This window comes from Epinephelus moara, chromosome 20 (genome assembly GCF_006386435.1).
Source record: "Epinephelus moara isolate mb chromosome 20, YSFRI_EMoa_1.0, whole genome shotgun sequence".
NCBI lineage: Eukaryota > Metazoa > Chordata > Actinopteri > Perciformes > Serranidae > Epinephelus > Epinephelus moara.
In genome coordinates, this window is record NC_065525.1 from 20,867,102 (window position 1) to 20,889,768 (window position 22,667).

At 39.8% G+C, this 22,667-nt stretch overlaps 2 protein-coding genes across 2 annotated transcripts in view; one reads left to right on the forward strand and one right to left on the reverse strand.

Moving 5' to 3' along the window:
• LOC126407874 (uncharacterized) lies at positions 1-20,295 on the forward strand. Its single transcript, XM_050073138.1, has 20 exons — positions 1-177; positions 5,152-5,310; positions 5,767-5,861; positions 5,959-6,067; positions 7,507-7,623; positions 7,711-7,772; positions 9,800-9,952; positions 10,059-10,250; positions 10,353-10,452; positions 11,257-11,398; positions 11,525-11,708; positions 11,862-11,961; positions 12,709-12,830; positions 12,933-12,964; positions 14,331-14,443; positions 14,532-14,677; positions 14,755-14,849; positions 14,929-15,007; positions 15,106-15,214; positions 17,538-20,295. Exons 1-20 carry the CDS (start codon positions 108-110, stop codon positions 17,609-17,611), a joined length of 2,253 nt encoding a protein of 750 aa, XP_049929095.1. The 5' UTR covers positions 1-107; the 3' UTR covers positions 17,612-20,295.
• Positions 18,167-22,667, reverse strand: part of LOC126407875 (kelch domain-containing protein 10-like) — a 9,891-nt gene continuing 5,390 nt past the window's right edge. The window contains exons 7-10 of the mRNA XM_050073140.1: positions 22,585-22,651; positions 22,454-22,501; positions 22,228-22,367; positions 18,167-21,060 (exon numbers count right to left, since the gene is read on the reverse strand). Of these exons, the coding sequence (XP_049929097.1) occupies positions 20,851-21,060; positions 22,228-22,367; positions 22,454-22,501; positions 22,585-22,651 (465 nt within the window). The 3' untranslated portion in view covers positions 18,167-20,850. The remainder of the gene's footprint in view (positions 21,061-22,227; positions 22,368-22,453; positions 22,502-22,584; positions 22,652-22,667) is intronic.

Genomic DNA, 22,667 nt, shown 5'->3' on the forward strand with positions numbered 1-22,667 from the left:
GAGTCAGTGCGACCTCCTCACAGCAGCAGAGCGACAGAAGCGTCCGTTCATTGAGATGACAACCAAGTGCGGTGAGACTTAACGGTGAGGTGTTTTTACCAGCGGACATGTCTGTGTCATCCACACACAGCTCAGACAGCAGCAGCCGGAGGAGGAGGCCGGCTGAACACACACAAGGTGAGCGGCTCGAGCTCATGTTTAGCTTGTGTTCATGAATAAAACTTTATTTGTATGTAACAAGCACACTGTGTCCTGTACTGCGCTGTGAATGGAGTCTCCATTTTAAACATGTCAGCAGACTGTGCAGGTATTTACACAGGCTGTCATCATGTAAATGAAAGGAGTAAACACCGCCAGCTCAGGAGAGAGGGCTGTTGCTTAGCGGACAGTCACGTTGTATTGATTACTACGTAGTTCCATCGTGCGCGCGCGTGTGCGCGTGCCAGTGCTGCTCTATGTGCCTATGTGTCCAGGCTATTTTAAAAGTGCACATTATGGTGTGATGGGACGTAGGAAATCTGTTTGTGTTGTTTTGCTTGCTGCTATGAGACTGACACCTTGTAGCTAAACTGAGCTAATGAGTGTGTATAATTATCGATTAATCTGTTGATTTATTTTTGTCAATTCATTTATACAATGTCAGAAAATAGTGTAAATAGACCATGACAGTTTCACAATGCCAAGGTGACTTCTTCATGTTGCTTGTTTGGTCCAACCAACAGTCTAAAACCCAAATATGTCACTTTTACAATAAGATAAAATTGAGAAAAACAACAAATCCTCTCAGTGGAGAAGCTGGAACCAGGGACGGTTTGATAGGTTTGATTGATGTATGGCCTAAATGATTTATCCATTATCAAAATAGTTAGCTGATTAGGGTGAAGTCAGGTGATTTGAGGCATCAGGTAAAAAGGGAGAGGTAGGAGGCCCCAGGGCAGACCCAGAACACGCTGGAGAATGGATGGATGGATGTAAAAAGAGACAAATGAGGTTTTACATCTTGTGTTCTTTAAATATCAGTCTGTCACCAAACATGTTAGTGTACTGTTACTACAAATGTGCTTTACATGAAACAATCATTTCATTAGTCTGAGATAACTGGGATGGGCAAGGCAAATGTACTTGTAGTTGTAGTTTCATACAAGTAAAATGTGTCATGATCTGTACTCGTGGTAAAGGAAAGTCCTCATTTGGGTAGCTATGTTTAGTCTTTTATTCTTGTGATAAAAAATTATCTGACACTCAATTCTGAGGCTGTTCTGTAAATACTTTTCTCATTGGAATAAAATTCACCCATTCCGATTACAGATGCAGATAATTTGGTTGGTTGGACGGATACAGACACAAATACAGAAAATGATGTTCTTGCTCACCTCACAAGTGTAGCTAAAACAATAAGATGAAAACATTATTGTTCTAAAACAACAACATGTCTGACCCATTTTACCTGAATATGTCATCAGAGTGAGGTAGGGGTTTTTGATGTGTTCAGGGGTCCAAAGTTTCTTAAAATCTTTTAATTGGCAACATGTTTTCTTTATAGAAATATAGCTGAGGTCGATAACAAGTTCTAACAGTAACACTTAAGGCAGTATACAGAAATTTAGGTGGGTTTCTTGGTAATCTACCAGAAAGTGTCACAAAGTCACCCTGACTGATTGATTATTAGAGAGGCATGGTGGAGCAGTGGTTAACATTGTCACCTCACAGCAAGAGGTTTCCTGGTTTGGGGAGTCCCTCTGTGTCGAGTTTGCATGCCCAAACCGGCATAGCACACACACAGAAATTTCCCATATACATCTGGGTTTCTTTCGGAGTACTCCTGGTAGCATATTCAACATATTCTCATAAACAGAATTTGGTGTTAACATGCTGTTACAACCCGACTCTTAGGCTGCAACAAGGATGGGAGACGAGACAAGTTACAATGAGTTAAAAGCTTATTTATTTACAACTAAATAAACATGAAAGTCAGTATCATTAATGTCTGCGTGTATGACTGTGTGGAAACGTCTGTAGAGAAAGCAAAAGAACAGCAGCTGCGCAGTGAGGGAAGAAGACAGTCTGCTGGAAGGGGGTGAGCTTTATATAGTGACACACACTGGCCCAGGTGTGGCTCAGGAGGTAAATGACAACCCTTCGCCTTGACCCGCATCCTGAAACAGAAAGAACACACCTAGTGGAGCGGAGGGGTCGTCACAATGCTCAATCACCCTAAAGGAGATACTCCAAAAACCTGATCATAAACAGGTTATTTATGTCCATGTTAACACACTCATTGTGAAGCTTAAGATCTTCATCTTCTATATTAATGGTCAAAACTATGAGAAGTGACCTCAGCTGAAGCTATGAAAGATCTCTTCTGTCAGTACACAATGTTATCTTATATATTTGTGCTTCAGGAAGCAAATGCCAAACCAAAAAGAGGAAACAAAACGAGACTCGACCCAAAGTGTGTGAAGTCTAAAAGGAGAAGTCACGATTGCTGTGTTCTTTGTCTCATGACGCCAGCAGTTTGTTGGTATTTATTCATTCATCAAGGCTGTATCTTGTAAGAGACAAACCCTGGAAATGAATGAATGAAGGGCACGTTGTTACCCCTGACTTAATTGCAGTCATGCCTGTGGTTTCCCTGCAGAACAAATCCAGCTGTTGTCAGGCTTTGGGAGGCAGTAACCAGTTCTAAGACAGGTAGAGAAAAATGCTGTTTGCCCTTAAGGTTAAGACGGTTTGTACAGTGAACTCTATTTAAAACATTAACACATACATACTTTGACACAAAGACACACAAAGGACGAGTGTGTTGATTCTGTGTGGACATACTTTGCAGACTATACATGCAGTCAGTGATGATGCAGTTATGGCTGCTATGGCCGAGGGGACAATACTCATACCAATTTTTTTTTGCCAGTTTAACGTCCTTGAATCACTGTGGAAAAAAAGATGTCCAGGGTCATGTGCTATCGTGAGTGGTGTGCATGTGATGGCTGTGTTGCTGAACTGAGGTTGGGGGTCTAAAGGGTAGTGATTGTGGAAGCAGTGTGTGAATGAAGCTAAATCAGGGCCAAAAGTTATGATGATCTGACAAAAAAAATCCAGATGGGTGATTGTGAGCAGTAGTATGACTCAGCTTTTCTGGCTCTGCACTGTAAAGAAAGAAGCGCAGCACGGGCACATTGTGTAACTGACACAGAGCAGCATCAAGTCAGTGCATGTGGACGTTGTTCTCAAGACAAAGACTTGTTTGATTCATTACAGCAGTGTGGCAGAGAGTTCTCATATCTTATTATCTTTCTTATAAATGTGGCTCATAGGTTCAGGGCTATGCGTCTTGCTCAGGGAGGTCTCGGGTTCAATTTCCGGACAAACCCTAAGTGAAAAAATGTGACTTTTAACTATTTCCCTCTGGGATAAATTAAGTTGTAGTATCTTAAGTTTCCCTCCACTCAGAATGTGCCCTCCTTAAATCTGAGTTTAACACATCTATATATGAGCAGGAATATGTGACATTACAACTAGCTTTGAGCCAATGTGCAACTTAACACAAATATAACGTGGAAAACAGATTAGGGTTTTTATAGATTCTGGATTTTTCGATGAGGGAAAAAAAAAGTTGATGTCATTTAAAGATTTTTTTTTAAAATTGTGTAAATCCATATCGGAAACAAAATGTTAATAAATGCAGAATATTTTTTTCATGGCTATATCAGTGAATACACAGTGATTCATATTAATTGAATAAAATTATTTAAATTACCTGACAATTAAATGTAATATTATCCCATGCTTTCTCTACAACCACAAATATAAAATGACTTTTTATCTGTGTAAAGAAAAAAACACATATATAGTGGCTACGTACTGCACACAAGACAGGACTAAGAAAGAGGATCGAGAATTTAATAGAGCAACGCGTTTCGCTTACAGCTTCATCAGGCTCATACTGAGCACAGGAAGACAGTGGTTTAAATAGGAAACAGCACTCTAAGAATTTACATATATAATTGAACCACAAAATACATACCATATATACACTGTTTCAATGGCAAAAATACCATTATACCATATAAAATATGGAAAAGCGTCACAAAGTCAAATACATTCAAATAGTAATGCAAAGTTAAGTCAAAGTCAAATACATTCAAATAGTAATGCAAAGTTAAGTCAACATCACTTCTGCAAAAGAGATAATTACAGCACATCATATCAGAAGTAAGGTAATCTCAGATTTTTAAGAACAGCACGAAAAAAGATCATTTCTGAATATTAAGAATAACATCATTGCAGCCACAAGATAATATCGGACTTACAAGAACAGCAATATCACAACCATAACAATAATCATCATCACTTTAAGCCTCAAGAACAACAAAATCACATCTGCACGTAACTCTAAAGGAATGAACTCAGATCCAGTGTTTCATTAAGTCCATGAGGTTCCATACTGTTGAGTGTGAAAATCCAAAAGGACTCTCTCTGTAATAGTTTTTTAGTAATATCTCCTCCTCTTGGAGAGGGAGAGATTTTCTCAAGGCCCACAAATTTGAGGGATGCCGCTGAGCCGTGAGCCTTCTCTTTGTCCTTCTTGTGTGCGGTACATAGCCACAATATATGTGGTTTTTTCTTTACACGTTTGTACTTTTGCCACAGTACCAGCACCTTGACTTCAGCTGTGCATGGGCATTTTTCTATTTATGACTTTTTATCTATCTGGCCCATGGACAAATAGTTTCAGTACGTACTATTTAGAAAATTTATAATTATTTGATTTTAAAATTATGTTACAGAATTATTATAATTTTTTAGCACTCTTTCCAGGTCATCCAGGTTTTTGTTTATTTTTTAACTTTCTTTATTCTGTTTTTTTTATTTTAGTTTTTTTTTTTTTAACGAATTTTCTTGTTTTTAATTTTCTCTTTCTACTAATTTCTTGCAAATTTTTTGGGTAATTTCATATTTCATTGTTCATTGCCTTCTTCCCATGTTTTTAAAAGAAATCAAGCCAATTAACTCAGGTTTCAGTGTTGAAGGAGTGTATGTCCTGTAATAATTCTGTCATAATGTGACCAATATTTCAGCTTCGTCCTTTGTTACTACATGAAACAGCTTTTAGTTTTCTTTGTGTAATTGGTTTGTTGCTTGGTGTTGCAGATCTTCCATGGGAGCAGGACCCCCAGGCCGGTCACAATCACGTACAGATCGACGACCGACTGTGTGGAGGTCCACAGATTAACTTAACAGACACTCCATCTTCACATCAGTCCATATGTCCTGTCGGGTGTACAACAAAACGCCTGCCTGCACACGCATGTGAGTACTGAGGACCGACTTTTTAGACTTGTTTAACAACTGTTCTTTTACTAGCCATCCAGAGCTCTTCGATGATCTGGCAAAGGCTTACTCATTGTCCCTAGGGTGAGAAATAAACATGCAGAAGCAGCTTTTAGTTATTATGCACTGAAAATCAGGGACACACTTCCTTAATGCTTTAGGTCTGCCCCAACACTTTGTTCTTTTAAATGGAGGCTTAAAACTTTTCTGTTAGTCGCTGCTTTACCCAAGATCCCACAAAGATGTTTCATTGTTATACTTTTACGCCTCTTAAATCCTTTCAATCTACAGTTATCATTTGTTTGGTTTTGATTTTTTTTTATATGTTAATTCTTACGTAAGGCACTTAAAATCACCGTTGAGTCTGAAACATGCTGTGTGAATAAACTCTGATTTGACTGGGTTTATATGTCATTTTGATGCTTGTCAATCAAGGTCTGTGTGATGACAGCTGGGAGGAGATCCAAAGCAAGAGAACCATCAGAGCGGAGAATGAAGTGGAGGCCAACAAACTGGTCAACAACTACAGGGTAAGAAGTCTAAAAGCAAATGTTTTCCTTTTGTAAGTCAGGACGGTTCTTCCCTCAGACTCAGTATTTATTGTGTGTGTGTGTCTGTGTGTGTCAGTTTGGTTTCAGAAAATGGAAGAGTCATGTGACGGCGCGTCCGTTTGAAGTCAGGTCAGAGGTTGTGAAAGAGCTCTACTCTGAACTGAACGTCATTAAACCACATTCAGGTACAGGTTTTAGTGCTTCTTGTGGAGTTTGTAAGGCTTGTGTTGGAGGATAATTCAGGTTTATCACAATGTGGGAAATGATTGATGAGACGATCGTACAGGTTATAAACAAGTTCAGCCACATGACTAACGACTTTATTTGGAGGTGAAGCTCAAAGTAAGCAGACCTAAAATGTCATAAACAATCCCTCACTAATCAAAAAAAACTATGTGCACAATCAAAGCAAGCATTGTCGCTCTAAGGTAAGTCTGTAGACTATGATGAATGTTTGCAAAGGATGTTTGGGTAATAATTTAACTGTGCACCTTTTGTTTCTTCTTCCAAATAAGTTTAGCAAATTTGGTTAATTGTTTAAATCTGTTAAGATGATTTAACTGCGCGTCTCTTGTCTAGTTTGACTTGTTTTTAGAGATGTCAGTGTTGCCCTGTTTACACCTGGTGTTAATATGCGTCCTAGGTGATCTGATCACAGCTCTAAGTACAGGTGTGAACACAGTGCATCTTGAGATCTGATCGCCCAGGGTCACTTTCAGAGGTGGTCTGGGCTGCACATAGCCACACACTCTCAGCAGTGTGTATGCTAATGTGTCCTGGGCCACACTAAAGTACCGCCTACTCAGCTGACATCATAGCTTATCTGGTGCCCCACCAGATAGGAAAACGTTTGTCAGTGCACTTGCACGGATGTTGAGCTAAAGTCTCTGGAGCCTCTCCCCTCTCGGTTACCAGTCAATTCAATGTCTGCCCAGTTAGCACGAGCTAACAGTTAGCCCTGTCACTGTGTGTGCGCAGCCAGGTGGACTCTTACCAACTGCTCCCAGCATGGAGCTCACACACTTGCATCAGTAGTACTCTAGTGGCGCTTGTCTCATGATAAACAGAGAGAGGAAGACACAGAGAGCAGGCTGAGGAGGGGCTGTGAATCAGTATGCTGCATCCAGCCCTACAATTAAATAAGATTTTACTCATTTTAAACAGCAAAGGCTGTACGTGTTGCTAACAAACCTCCCGCTAGATAAGAACAACAACAACAACAACAACAACAACAACACATTTGGTCTTTACAAACGGAAATTATATAGGCATTATTTGCACAAAGAGCAGGGGAGTGAGATCTGATCACAAGTGGTCACAAGAGACGGATGTGGAGACGCACCCTACTGCCAGGTGTGAACAGACAGAAATAGAGCTTTCCCCTCGTGATCAGATCAACTAGGACACATAATAATACCAGGTGTAAACAGACTCTGTGCTCCCAGATGTGAAACTTGGTGGGTACAGTGTTATGAATTTTCAGAGAAATGTGGCCAAAAGCACAAAAATGAGATCAAAGCTGTAATAAACCAGCATCATCCTTTATATATGGAGACAAATATTGTTACTGTTGGAGAACTTGTCAGTCTTTCACTAATAATATTGTCTGTCCTCTTGGTGTCAGGTCAACTGATCACATGTGGAAACATAGCGTATGTGCTTCTCTTCGGTTGGTGGGTCTCTCTGGCATATTTGCTGATCAGCATACTAATGTTCGCCACTATCACCGGTGTGCCGTACGGTAGGTGAGCCAGTTAGCAGAGATTAACATTGATGTTTATTGCTGATCAGGTATTGTCCTCATTCATTTATTTCTCTCACTCCTCAGGCAAGCTCTGCTGGAAGTTGTCCTGCTACTTCCTGTGGCCATTCGGCAAGACAATCCACGAGGTACAGTTTGGGTTCAGTTGATGTTCTGGGATGTTACCCCTGTTTTTCTCTTTTACTTTCTCTGCAAACTGAAATGAGGAAGATGCACAGTGAATCATGCCATTTCCTCAAAATTTCACAGACTTGTGGTCACAACAGCAGAAGTCTTGCTTTAACGGAGTGACACCACAAGACTACAACTCTAACAGTTGCAACTTCTTATTGCGATACATGGGTGAGAATGGTGTTGACTGTTTGAACACAATTAAAGAAAATCCCATTAATATTCTTCGACTTATATTTTAAGATAGGAATTAGAAATGTATTCACAGTTTTATAAAGAGTGCACGTGCACCTGAGTTGTTTTGATATCAATACCAGTGGCTCAGGTGTTACTTTACAGGATGCAGAGGAATACCCACATCAGTTTTTCTCCATATTGTGTAGCATTATCACAACTGTATGGACCAGTTTACAGAGTTTGTTTCCAATTACTTCTGGTTCGAAAATCCCTGCGTCACACACATAAAATGAAACGGCACTGAGCAAATGCTGCCTCAATTGTTTAGTTTTTAGCCACCTAAAAAAATCTTTATCAGCATAAGTGTACGCTATATTCAGAATATTTCCACCGCTTTACCTTGCTGTCAGATTGCCCTTTCCAACGGGGAACTGAAACTGTTATCTCAAAGCTGTTGTGCTTTTGTTGCTCAAATTCTGACCTGCTGGTATTATGCGTTAGTGTGTTCAACCAGTCCAGATCAGTTCAGGATGTCACTGGATGACTGCCATGACATGTTAGTTCTTTAAGAGTCGGGCTTTGGTGCTCCGGTTCCTTTTCTCCGAAGGAAAGTGTCAGTCTTCTGTTTGCCTTCCTTCACTGGTTTCCAGTGGAATTAACTGATCTGATATATTATACAGTTAATACACACAAAAATCAGAGCAGCACACATTTCTGAACACTTATTTTTAAAGTCCAGTGTGTAGGATTTATGGGGATATGTTGATAGATTCCATGACTATATTTTCATTGCTTTATAATCACCTGGAAATAAGAATAGTTGTGTTGTGCGTCGGCCACTGTCACATCGGCCACTGTACTGTAGTTCTCCTATGTGCTACATGAGAGAATTTTTAGTTTGCTGGAGTCAACAACCCCCCTGCTAGATGCCACTAGATCAGGCACACTAGCCCTTTTAACATCTACACACTTTGGTGTAGCCATAGGTCAACTAAATTATTTCTATTTTAGTTGGCAATTTTTATTTCTATTATTGATCTGTTACTAGGGGTGTACATGGCAAGTTTCATCACAATATGATATTGTATTGATTCTTTGGACAATGATACGATATGTGCTGATATTATAAAGTCTCTACGATTCGATTTTGATAAGACACAATATCAGTAAATATCCTCACTGTTTATTTCATGGCTGCTCACCATTATCTGCTGGGTGCTAGGCAGCTAAGCATTGAATGGTTTGAGCGTTGAGAAAGGAGGTGTGCTTGGACGGAAATGGTGACACACACGTGCCATGGGAATTTTTAAATAAAGGCGTATCTTGAAGACAATGATATTTATTGATGTTTTCACTGTGCATCAATTATATTGGATCGCCATTCATTAAATTGACATCGATCCAGGTGGATGTATCGTTACACCCCTATCTGTTACTGTTTACTTGGGTTTGATTTCCTTTGTGTAGTTTTGACAACAAAATTTTACTTTTGATTAATAATTTATCTATCATGCAGAAACATAAACATCCACGGCCTGCAGTTCCTCAAATGTGAAGATCTTCTGTTTTGTAGCTCTGTAAATGGGATATCTTTGGTTTTTAGCCTCTGGGAAATTGTGGTGAAGATTTTAAACTATTTCCCGACATTGTGTGCACTAAACGATGAACTACTTGAAAGAAAATTAGACCAATCAATCATATAAATAATTGTTAGTTGCCACAGTGATTGTGATTACACTAGATGAAATGTAAAGTCAGTGCTTTACTGAGCCAGAAATATCACGTCCCTCTGGTTGTGTTTCTCCAGATTGGAAATACATTGAGAAGATGTTGTGAGCAAGCACCAGACTGTGAGTGTAACATAGATGGGGCGGATGATAACTCACCGGTTCTGCTGCCTTCGCCTACAGAGGTGCCAATCTCAGAGCTGCCAGGACGACCTCTGCGCTCTCCCTACTGGGTACTTACAGTACACATATAGACAATGTATGAGCACACTTTATATGACTAACCAGTCTCTGCTACATGGATTCAAATCATAGGATATTTTTCTCCTTGTTGTGTAGCATCGTATCTCCACTTATGTGTGGCTGCTGCTGGGTTATCCTCCTCTGGTGGTCATCCACTCCGTGGCCTGCTTCCTCTCCTGGATCCTGGTCTTCACCATCCCCGTTTGCAAGATGAACGCACGCACACTGGGTGTCATTCTTCTCTTGGCTCCTGAGGATGTTTCTGTGTCCACCTGCTCACAGAGGAAGGCAAGGGAGAGATTTAATGTTTATTCAATGCACATAAACACGCAGCGATTATTCAATGTTGGTTTCATGCACCAGCTTCTTTATTTTTTATTTCACCCTCAGTATCAAGTCTACGAGACCAGAGCAGTGCTGTGCTGCTACCATGCTGTAAACTGGTACTACTACAAGTACACTGTTGATGGGATCAATGTGTTCGCTGTCAGTATCCTTTAGCAGTGTGTGTGAAGAGTGTGTGTCAGTAGTGACTATGATTACATGCACACTAATATTTCCACTATTATTCCAAATATGATATTATCATGAATTTGATATGGGTCACGTTAACAGCATGTTCTGTTTGCATATCCTGAGTTAGGCCTTCTTCTGAATGTAGCATTTTCGATTAAGACATTTGGGATATGTCGACATGATTCAGGTTTGAAGAGCATTCTTTGGACATACACACAGCGCATTTACAATATGTATCTCAGTCGGGGTTTTTACCGCAGTTTGCGACACCCTGCCTCTGGCCTGTTTATGACTAGCTCGCCTAAAGTTTGCAAGGCTGTGGGGTAGAGATGCACGCCCAAAAGAAAAGCCCACATTTCTAATTTTTTAAAACATTATGAAAGACTTAGATATCAACAGGTTTTTGAATATGTGCAAGACGGTGGTTGAAGTAATAAAAGAGGGATGTTATTTTCACACAGTTGAACAAATCTGCTGCCGGTGGAGAACTTTGGAAAAATCCTATTCTGATGCAAAGAAGCAAAATTATACAAGCGGCACCAGCCAATCCACTTTTCCATAATTTTGCATGATAAATGACATGTTAAAGCACATTAATCTGAATCTTCACGGCTGCATGTACACAGCAATATTAGTGGAATTTCATTTTCATGAGCCATGTCAACAACTTAGTAGGAATATTTCCTTTTTCGGAATAAGGGCAAAAATATTCTGTGCATGTAAACGTAGTCATATGTGTCATATGAAGACCTGTTATCATCTTTGACCCCCATCTCAGACCTCCTCCCACTAGTAATAGTTGCCCTGGTAATTGGATATGTTGACAGAGAAAACCTGTACGCCAGCTCTGATGTGAAGTTCGCCATAGCACTCTGCTCCATCATACCTCTGTCTTATTATATCGGTATGGGCATTGCCAGGTAAGTTGTTTTCATCCCTTTAAAACACACCTGTAAAACATAAATTCAATTTGATGTTGCCCTATACATCTAGTTTCCAGAAATGTTAAAAGAGTCACCGATTTTTTTTATTTCTGACACTTGCAGTATTGCAGCCCAGAGTAACTTTGCAGTGGGTGCAGTAGTGAACGCCACCTTCGGCTCCATCACAGAGTTGACCTTTTACATCACAGCCCTGATCAGAGGTCACCGTGCCGCCAACCCGTGTCTGCAGGAGGTTGTCAAAGCAGCATTGACTGGCACGCTGCTCGGATGCATCCTCTTCATCCCCGTGAGCCAACCTGCAGTTACTTTTGAAAGAAGCTGTAAACTCAGTGTAAAATTATATGAAATCAGTGAATCAGCCACATCACAGTGGAGACAAAAGTCACATTCAAACAGCATGTGCATCAGGAATGAGGCTCCTTGATTTGTCTTTTCTCAGGGTATCTGCATGATAATCGGAGGGCTGAGACACAGCGAGCAGAGATTCAACAGTCGCTCGACAGGAGTGAGCTCTGCCTTGCTTTTCATCTCTGTAGGAGGCAAGTATTAGATAGATATGTACTGCATGGCGTCATCTAGCTGTACAGGGTTGGAAGTGTCTGACACAGGTGGTGATAACAACAAGAGAAGTCACAGACCATTTTATGGAATAAAAACAAGACAATTTTCACTTTGTAGCTGTATTTTAGATGCAAACCACCTAATGAACCTGGCTCCTGATGTACTTAGAAATGTATTTATTCATGTTTAGTTAGCTGCAGTTTCTCCAACCTCTGTTTTCAAAAGGGAACAAGCAGCAGCAGCGGTTTGGATGTCCAGATGTAAACATGTTTTTGCAGACTCAAAAAGAAGCAGCTGTGTTGACATTTACGCCACCTGCAGACAAAATGTTACAGCTACAGTTGTTTTTTACTTACAGCTGCTGTTTTCATTGTGTTTGCAAGTGTTTTAACATTCAACATTTGCACCACTTGTTAGCTGAAATGAATGAAGTAAATTTTATCACACAATTCTCTAGTGGATATTAAATTATCAAATAAATAAACCAATGTCTTTACATCAGAGAAGTAACTGTCTGGAGAATAGAAAGTCCCATGTTCAGAGATGATAAAGAAAAGATGTGTAGATTATTTCAGTAATGACCAAACGCTCTGTGATTCTCAGGTGTGCACCAGCTGTACACGTGTTTGTTACGCTCTGTTTCTGTCTGCCAAAACTGAAATCAAATGCAAAGTAAAAGCATTTCCAAAATGTTACACACTGACTCATCCCTCTGTCAATGGCAGGTGTGTTTGCCCCCACACTGTTCTCTAAGGCTTATGGAAATCTGGTGTGCGACGCCTGCACTAACTCCACTGGAGGGAACAGCAGCGGGCCGTTCATCTGCCACAACTGTCACTACGATCTGGTCAGCATCATTAGTCTCATCCTAACAAGCACATTATAACAAGCAATATGTGTTTCACATAAACTGTATCATGAATAATGTGATTTTTTTCTTTTTCAACAGAACAACGGTACCTTGTTCCGCGACCATGTTGAGTAAGGAATTATATATTTTTTCCATTTATATACTGACTGTAATGTAAAGGCTCCTTTTGTTGGTGCATTTAAGGACCCCTTGACATCGAGAGTTAACATCTCTACAAAGGAGTGCTGCAGGAATGAGTCCTAAACCCAGAAATGAGTTTGGATTTTAGCACTCCTGGTTCCCTCATCTTCAAGTCAATGGGGTTTTATGACTCCAGCTGGCGATAGCCATGGCCAGAGGCTATAGGCTTTTCAAGTCGTCTGTCCATATGTCCATTCCATTCTCATGAACACAATATCTCAAGGATGCCTTGAGGGATTTTTTTTTTTTTTCAAATTTGGCACATTGTTCAATTGGACTCAGTGATGAACTGATGGGAATTTGGTGGTTAAAGGTTGAAGGTCAAAGGTCAAGGTCACTGTGACCTTACAAGACATGTTTTTGCACAAAACTCTGGCCAAGAATTCACACATTAATTAATCATGACAAAATTTCACACAAATGTCTTAAAGGATAAAATGATTAAATAATGACATCAGATATCCAAATGGTTTGTTGTCAGCTTCACTATGACATCATAATCCTCTGCAAAAACACTTTTCTGGCCATTATTCAGGGTCATATCTCAGGAACAGAGGAGACATTTGGCCAGATGCTGAATTGGTGATACCCATCTTGAGTGCTCACCTTGAAACTGTGGTGGTTATATAGATCTTCTGTGCTGCCACAGGGAAGATGTGTGTGAAGCATACATGTTTTCACCGTCATGGATGTGAACTGTAACTGCAGCTTGACTGGTGCACGGAGGCAGACAACTGCAAGGTGATCATTCTGTTTTGGTGGCAATGTTGAAGTCATGCAACAGTAGTTTAGTTCATTCATAGCCTAATGTAGCTTTTTACTTCTGGCGATGGCATTTACGCATCAAAAATCATAAAAGTGGTGTTCATTTGTGAAGCTTATCTCACTGAAAAAAATGTTGAAGTTTCATGGACTTGTGTTTGCAACAGAGCTTATTTTCTGCAGTAATATAAGACCCAGTTGGAAAATCACATTGACTTTTTGTGGAGGGAACCAGGGCGAGACTAACTTCCAGGCTGGCCTAGAAAAAATGTCACACCTGCAGCACTCTTTATCTGTATTTGCTTATTTGTACTCTTGGTTTAATTTTCAGTAGCAGACTCGAAAGTCTTTTCATTCTAGTCAAACAAATGCAAAATAGTATTTGTCTGGAATGATGTAAATCAGTCTTAAAATGGTCTATGCTGTTGAAAGTGGTTGAGACAGAGATAAGAGGACTTAATCTAAATATGCTTAAACATGCTAAGCTATTATGTGGTCTTTTGAGTTTCATCTTTATTTTTCTTCCCTCATCAGGCCTCTGGTGTACACAGTGTCTGCCCTCCTGCCAACTGCTTACATCATTGGTCTGATATTCACACTGAAGACGCACTCCCACATTTATGACATCCATGTTGGAGACGGACAGGGTACGAGTCTCCCTCTCAGTTAAACACAAAATTGTACCTTTCATTATTCCTCTGTGAGACAGTGAACAGTAACATGACGTCTGTGCAGTGACTGGCCACAATGGACCGGTGGTCCACTGGTCACGCTGGAGGTCTCTGGTCATCCTCATCATGGCCACTGTGCTCACATCTGCGTGTGCTGATCTTGCAACCGAGCACATCCAGCCCATACTAAACCAGCCCAACATCTCCCAGGTCAGGACGAGCATCTGAGTCAGGTTTTATTTGGTTGATTCCTGCTGCCATGCTAACGTCTGTCTCTCTTTCTGCAGTATTTCATTGGGGTGACAGTTCTCGCTATGGTTCCTGAGATCCCAGAGATTGTTAATGGGATCCAGTTTGCTCTCCAAAACAACATCAGTCTTAGGTAAATCCTGTCTTACTGAAAAGGTACTCAGTTAAATTAAAAAGTGACGTCTGTATCTAAACAATCTGTCTTTCTTCAGCTTGGAGGTGGGGAGCTGTATGGCAGTTCAGGTCTGCATGCTGCAGATTCCAATTCTGGTCTTATTTAATGCCTTCTATGTAAGACCCCCTTTCTTCAGTCTGATCACTGATTCATTCATATAGATACCTACTGTTTGCTGTTTTATAGTCTCTGTAATCATCTCTGTTTTGGACAGGATGTGGGGTTTGTGCTGTTGTTCAGTGACTTGCACCTGTGGGCCAGTATCTTCAGTGTGATTCTCGTCAACTACATCTTCATGGACGGCAAGTCTGATTATTTTCAGGGTAAGTTTAATGTGTTTAAGATTTACTTTTTACAGTGTAATCAGTGCTAGAACGTCCTTCATTGGAAAACCTGAAATTTAGACTAAGGTAGATGCTTTTTGCACCCAGGTGTAAACAGCCAATGTGGCTTTTTAATTTAGTCAAAATAAATACATCTTTAAATTATGTTGTCTTTTGAATAATACAAAAAAAAACTCTAGTAGACCAATCTTTATATGTTGATGTGCTGCCCCCTTGTGAAATATGTCAGATCTGAAAAGGAGTAAAGCAGTCTGTAAGGTTCATACTGATGATCCCACATGTTTGAGATCATGTATTACAGATTGCATATACTTTGCATTTCTGCTGACCAGTTTTAAAGCTCACCTCAAGTCTTCAGATTGGTTCCTTCATGTGCTTCAAAAACAAACTAGCTGAAGATCTGTGGCAGAACGACTTAGTTATATCACTTTACACTTTCATCAACATTGTGATTATAACATGTATAAAACATTATGTCATCTTACTATATAATGACGAAAACTCTGTCTGTCTGTTCCACGTTTTTCTCCTCACTGACTTGGTCATTCCATGTGAAATTTGCCACAGTGGTAGAGGGTCATGGGAGGATGCGAATGAAGCAATATTACATCAATAGGCCAAAGGGGGGCGCTATAGCAACCTATTGAAATTGCAAACTTTGGGCACATCTCATGCCCCGTATGTCGTAGAGACATGAAACTTTGCACAGAGATGCCTCTCCTCATGAGGAACAAATTTGCCTCAAGAACCCATAACTTCCGGTTATATAGATTTTCCGCCATTTTGAATTTTTTGAAAAACACTTAAAATCGATCTCTTCTTAGGAAGTTTGACCGATCTGCATGAAACTCGGTGAACATAATCTAGGGACCAATATCTAAAGTTCCCTCTTGGCAAACGTTGGAAAACTTACTAAAACTGAGCTTCTATAAAGCAATGAATATTGCAGAGGGCGTGGCTCATCACATAAAGGTGTATGGGGACCCCTCCATTATTGACCTGATCAAACAAAATGGGGACGCTAAAGAGCTAATTTCTTATCTAGGCCTAACCGCCATATCGATTTTAACTTGGTAGATATGTAGAACAGGACGCCTCAAGGTGACTGGAGAAATTTAACTCTAATTGGCAACTGGGTGGCGCTATAACAACAGAAAAATGCTTAAAAATGGGTTAATGCTTGATGGGTTCAGTTAACTATTTAATCTGCAATTTCCTATGACCTCTATCCCAAACACACACCATGTGAAACTGTACGTGGGCAACTGTGCACTCAAGTGGTATGGACTAGTATATATTAAACACAAGGGGTGCTGATATTTGAGAGTCAGCTGCCCAGAGAGCGCTACTTTCATATGATATGTTGTTGGATGATTCAAACATGGAAGACAAATAATCAGCACATTAGGATGTATATGTGGTTATTTATTGTATTTGAAAGTACATATTCAGTGGCCAACTCTTAAAGTAAAGCACCAAAGAGCCCTGGACCAGGACACTGGTTTAATAATTTACCTGGATAACTTTGCTGAATCACCTCAGCAGGTCTTTCTTTATATCAGTCGATGATCCTGACAGTGATATATGCAGAAAACTCAGTGAACCTGCCAAACGTGCCACAGAAAGAGTTGTCACAACAGTCCCTGGGTACATGTGATTTTCATTTTGATTAGATATTAACCTGAACACATTCCTTATGATGGACTACCATATAGTTAATATAGTTATACTGTGGTTAGTTTAACAATAGCTGAATACTGAACCAGTATGAGGGTTTGATTGAACAGAATATAAGAACCACTTAACTTAAGAAGCACTTAACCTTATACTATTATATTAGTACAGACATACACAGAGTAAGATTACTTAAAGGGACAGTTCACCCCATCATCATAAATACACATTTTTCCTCTTACACATAGGGCTATATATCAGTCTAGATTGTTTTGGTGTGAGTTGCAGAGTGTTGGAGATATCGGTCAAAGAGATGTCTGCCTAAATAGATAAATATTTCTGTTACTTTCTATATGTATCTGTATGCATTTCTGTCCTTGAGCTGCTGCAATAACTGAATTCCCTAGCTTGGGATCAATAAAGGTTCATCTATCTTGTTTAATTTACTGAGATGCTATTTCCTGTCTTGTTTTTTTAAACATTAATAAGACACAACATGCTCACTCACAATTAAACCTTTAAGACTGGGTGCTGAATCCTTAATGTAAGTAATAATGAAATAAACATCAGGACGGCACTCCAATTTGAATTTTTAATATTTTAATATTGTGTCTTGTTTTTTTTGCAGGTACAGCTCTGGTGGTTGTCTACCTTATTCTGCTGGCTCTGTATTACTTTGCTCCGTCTCCAGCAGGCTGCTGACTGTGTGGGACTCTGAAAGTGCAATGTCACTACCACTCTCTGTCGATGAGATTCATCCTGACAGGGTCACAACTGAATGATCATGTGTGAATCCTGACATGAGCCTTTTATTAAGTATTTTATTTCCCTTGCTGTTTCCTAAATTATACAAATGACTAAACTGAACATTTTAATCTCAGGCAGGTCCTTGTTGTTGCACGAATATATTACTACTGTAAACCGTACAGTTTGTAAGCTAACATATTAACTATGTGTCCTCAGACTCATGACTTATGTTCTTTGTAAACTGTGGTGAAAGAAAGAAAAACAGTATTTTTACAATACAAATGAATATTAAGTATCTGCACTAATGCTATTTTGTTAAAGGTACTGTTGTAATATATTTTGTATACTTTTTAACTCCAAAATGTTTCTGCTACATGTCGATATAAGTGACTTTATTTTAGATAAAACCCTGGCACTATATGTTTGGAGAATGTGGCATGGCCGGCTGTGCTTTGCAAGAGCAATAACTGTCAATACAATATTTTGAAAAACTGGCTGCTGTGTTTTTATTGTTTGTACAGACAGGAATTACAAAACATAATGTACAGTACAGCCATAATTGCTTTTGAGGAGACATTCACCTTTTCTCCCGAGACTTCATGTAATGTGGCATGCACACCGTACCGACATGCAAAAGAGGTCTTTTTACTTTCATTTACATCAAAAATTATGCAAATATAAACATCTCAGTTTAAGCAAGGCAGTACATTTACCAAGTCCGAGCATGTAGTGAAGCTGTTGCTTCATGGTAAGATATAAATAAGGCCATAACATGTCAAACGTAACACAAAGTAACTGAGGTGGAGTTTTGAATGTGAACATCGGGCATTATAATATAATAGATGAGTCAGCTTAGTATTATACCGATAGTCGTGTGAATTAAAATGCTAATATTCAAATTCAAGGTAAAGTTTGACAAAGCAGGTGAGAAAGGAGGCAAATGTGACTCAACACAAGCAGCTGGGAGTGTTACTACAGTATTTAAGATTTACAGTCCGCAGTAACCACAAAATTCATCAAAGTCATGTCGCCATTCCTCAGAAAAATGAGCGAGCCTGTTGACATCCTGGTCAGTGTTTGCGTAGCTCTACAGACTGAGTGTGATCACAGTATTAACACATCCTGAGTACGCCTTACATACTCTACCTTGCCACTAGTTTAAAAAGCCCCATGCCACTTGTTTTTAAAGTACCACAGCATTACAGCACAATGTCCTGTGGGGAAAAAAACAAAAGTAAAAAATAACAATACAGCCTACGTTAAAGTATAAAAGGTTAAAATGGGGTAAAATGACATCAGGTGAAAGAGAAACGTAGCTACACCTTCTGCTACACTTCAAAGTTCTGTAGTAAAATCAAACAGCAGCACAGTGATGAAAATAAATAGGTAAAAAATGTCTGAAAAATCTTTAGCTGCGAGCAGCGACTTCTGTTAAATCATGTGCGGAAAGGTTCAGCGACGAAAGGCTCATGTAGAGAACACCTGGTGAATCACGTGGGGGAAAAGGCTTCGTGTGCACAGTTCAGAGTGATAAACAAATAAAATCTTAAAAAAAAGACTGATATACAGAGATGCAAAAGTAACGAGTGACATTTTGGAAATTCAGAAGGCACCAAATGTAGGAAAGAAAGGCTGAAGAATCACTGTGGAGCTACAGGTGTAAAAATTCATTTCTAAATTACTTGTTTCTTCTAGAGGAGGAAGAATGGAGAAGAGGCACTAGAAGAGTCACAGTGATGCCATCATGTCACAGGTGTTTTAAAGAAGCTTTGGGGTTTTCATCAGGCGCTAATGTGACCACTGAGGCGAACATTTTAAATATGATTATGATCGCAGCTCAACATCAGCATGCATCAGAAAGCCCCTAAGACTAAAACATGCTTTAAATATCTGACCTAATTTGACTTTTAAGAGGTATCACAGTTTCAATGTGTCCATGCTTTGTCAGCCGTGCCTCTATTCAGAGTATCTGGCTGATTTCTGACTAACTAGATGGAAATTTAAAGGGGAACACCACCTAAATTCAGAATTCTGATATGTTATTTCCATGGCCATGGAAAGTTTGATCAATATTTGTGGACATGAGCTGCTCTCTCTCAAAGCAAGAAACCACAGAAGTCTCAAACTTGTGATGTCATAGGGTATTAGGTCTGGAGCTGCTCCATAGACAATGAATGGGAGCCTGATTTTGAGGACTCACAGTATGTGTGTTTACTTTTTTATAGCCAAACAAGCTTTAATCTATTGTAGTGTTCTCAATTCTGAAACAGAAAATGTACCCATATACTCAGATTTCCCCCGCTATTCTCAAGTGTCATCTAGAACATATTTCCCAATTCATTGTCAATGGAGCAGCTCCACTCTTCACACCCTCTGAAGTTTGAGTTTTAGCACTTAAACTTCTTGGATTTAGGAGAGAATTGTTTATGTTCACTGATATTTTTTGTCTTAGACAAAAGAACAACATGTATAAAATTTTAAAAATGGGCGCAATTCCCCTTTGAGTTTATATCAGCATAGTTTGACGATCATTTTTAATCTAACCTACTTCACAGTGGGCCTGAAACAAGCTCATCTCAGTCTCTGAATTGAATCTAAAATTACATTAGCTGAAGCAACATTCAATTAGCCTTTTTTAAGGTCTTTGGAATGTCTAACTATTCCTGCTCATGCTCCAGAAGTTTCCGTGACCGTGATGTGTAGTTAAAAAAACCAAAAAACTAGGGAATGTTCTACATATTGGCCCCAAAATGATGAGAGCAAAGCACAAGTAAAAGTGATTTTGGTGTCTGTGCTGATGCATGGCTTCTGATGGATACATGCAAACTCAAAACATTTTTTTTAAAAGAATACATCACATGCAAAATGGCCAGCTGTGTATCAGTCACTCACCACCGTCTTTTTTGGATTTTCCGTTCACCGTGGAGGCATGTGAGAAACACAAAGTTTCCTCCACAAATTCAACACACGCTGTGAGTAACTGATACACAAATTGTCATTTTGTGGTGAAGTATCCCTTTAAAAAAAGCACGCACATTTACATAAAACTAAAGTTAAAAGGCATTCAAAGTTTTTCATAATCGTTTGACATCAGACTTTTTTGTCATTTCGAGAACTCGTTTGCCAAGTCATCAGTGATTTGAGAGTCAGTGCTGTTCCATGACACACCGCTTCCTTCAGTCTCTGTGCTGCGTCTATTTGAGACGCTGAATTAGTGTGTGCGTCAGTCCTAGGCTGAGCAGCTGAAGGGTGGACAGCTGGGCTAAGTGAGGGAACGTTTTCAGCAGTTTCTCCCAGGTCAGTTCCAGCAGGCTGGGCACCACCAACCACACTTTGTATAAAGAGCCAGTCCGTCTGTTCCCGGACATGTTGACGACACCGCCGTGGACGTACATGCAGCCAGCCTGAAGGAGAGAGACAATGCAGATATTAGAGCTTCAACAATTCTGCAAAAATACTTTGATTTTTTTAATGAAAACTCTCAAATATTCTCTAGTTTTAGCTTTGAGGATTTGTGATGGATTTTTTTCACTATTTTCTGATATTTTTCAGACTAAACAAGTAATTAGTTAAAGGGAAACTTGTGTATTTTTAACCATGGCCTCATTTTCCCATGTTTGAGTGTCTAAGTGACAAATGGACACTATAGTTTCTAAAATTGGTCCAGTATTGAAGAGACAGCTGCAGCCACAGTGGTGAAACAGACTGCAATGTAATCCCTACATGCAACTGTGCAGCCTCAATTTATGTCCATTAAAAGTGTTTGTTTTTGCCACTGACAGGCTCAGATTGTTATTGGAAGTGTCCGACGACATTACAGAATTTTTTTTTGTTATTGTGACCAAGTATAGCTCAAGGAGAAGTCTCATATTGAAATCTCACGAGAGTTGACTTGTTGCAGGAGAAACAACAGTGGAAACCTTATACCCTTTTTCCACTGGCACTCTTGGCCGTGCTGACTAAAGTCATGGCACACCGATTTTTGTTTCCATTTTCAGTTTTGATGCGCCGTGCCACACTGAGCCACGCCAGAGATGGACCTTCTCAGGAGTAGGTCCATCTGCCCGCCCTTCAGCAGGTAGCAGTGTTGTCTTGCCAACCAAAGCCAACCCCGATGACCCCGACAACCCCCACTGGTGCCAGTGTGTTCTCACTGAATAAGCAGAACTTTGTTAGCAGCTTCTCCTCAATAAAAGCAAGTCTTACAATACAGCAGGGAGGAAGAGTAAAATTAGAAACAGCCACAGTGAGATGTTGATGAAGAGTTGCAGACAACAGGCTCTTACTGCACCTCTGCAAACAGCTCACCTCCAACAGGTAAACTTCTTTTACCTGCCCTGCTGTGGAAAAGCCGTGGATCCGCTCTCTGCTTTTAAATGTCATCACTCAAGACAAGTTTAAAATCAGATCATGGTAAAATCAGATTACCATGATGAAAATAATGTCTGGTCGCAGCCCTACAGTAAAACAAACTGCTGTCCATCTCTGTGTAAATGTCTTTTCTCTCCCAGTGCATAAAAGAAATCTGCTAGCCAAGTTACATCTATGTGTTTGAATGATAAGTGACTAACCGGAGTAACTGCTGCACAGTGAAAGTAAGCTGGTTCTGGCATGGCGGCAGGAAGTTTGGTCCACTGGAAAGTCTGCAAGTTGATCTTCCACAGGTCAGATAGGATCGTCTCGCCGTTATATCCCCCGCATATAAACACCTCTGGAGGCAGAGACAAAGAGAGACATTGTTAGAACAAACATTTCAGACATGTGTGTCCTGATAGTGCTGTGTGAAACACTTCTTACCATCCTTGACCTGCACACAGCTGTGACAACGGCGGGCAGCAGGATATCCTGTCATGATAATAAAGTAAATTCAGTGTGTGGTGTTCAAATATTTTATTCAGCAAAAGAAAAGGTAAACTTGGATCACAAACCTATTTTTTCATGGGGTTTGGTGACTATTTCTTCCCAGTAATTTGTCTCCAAGTTATATGCGTGGATCTGATGAAGACAAACA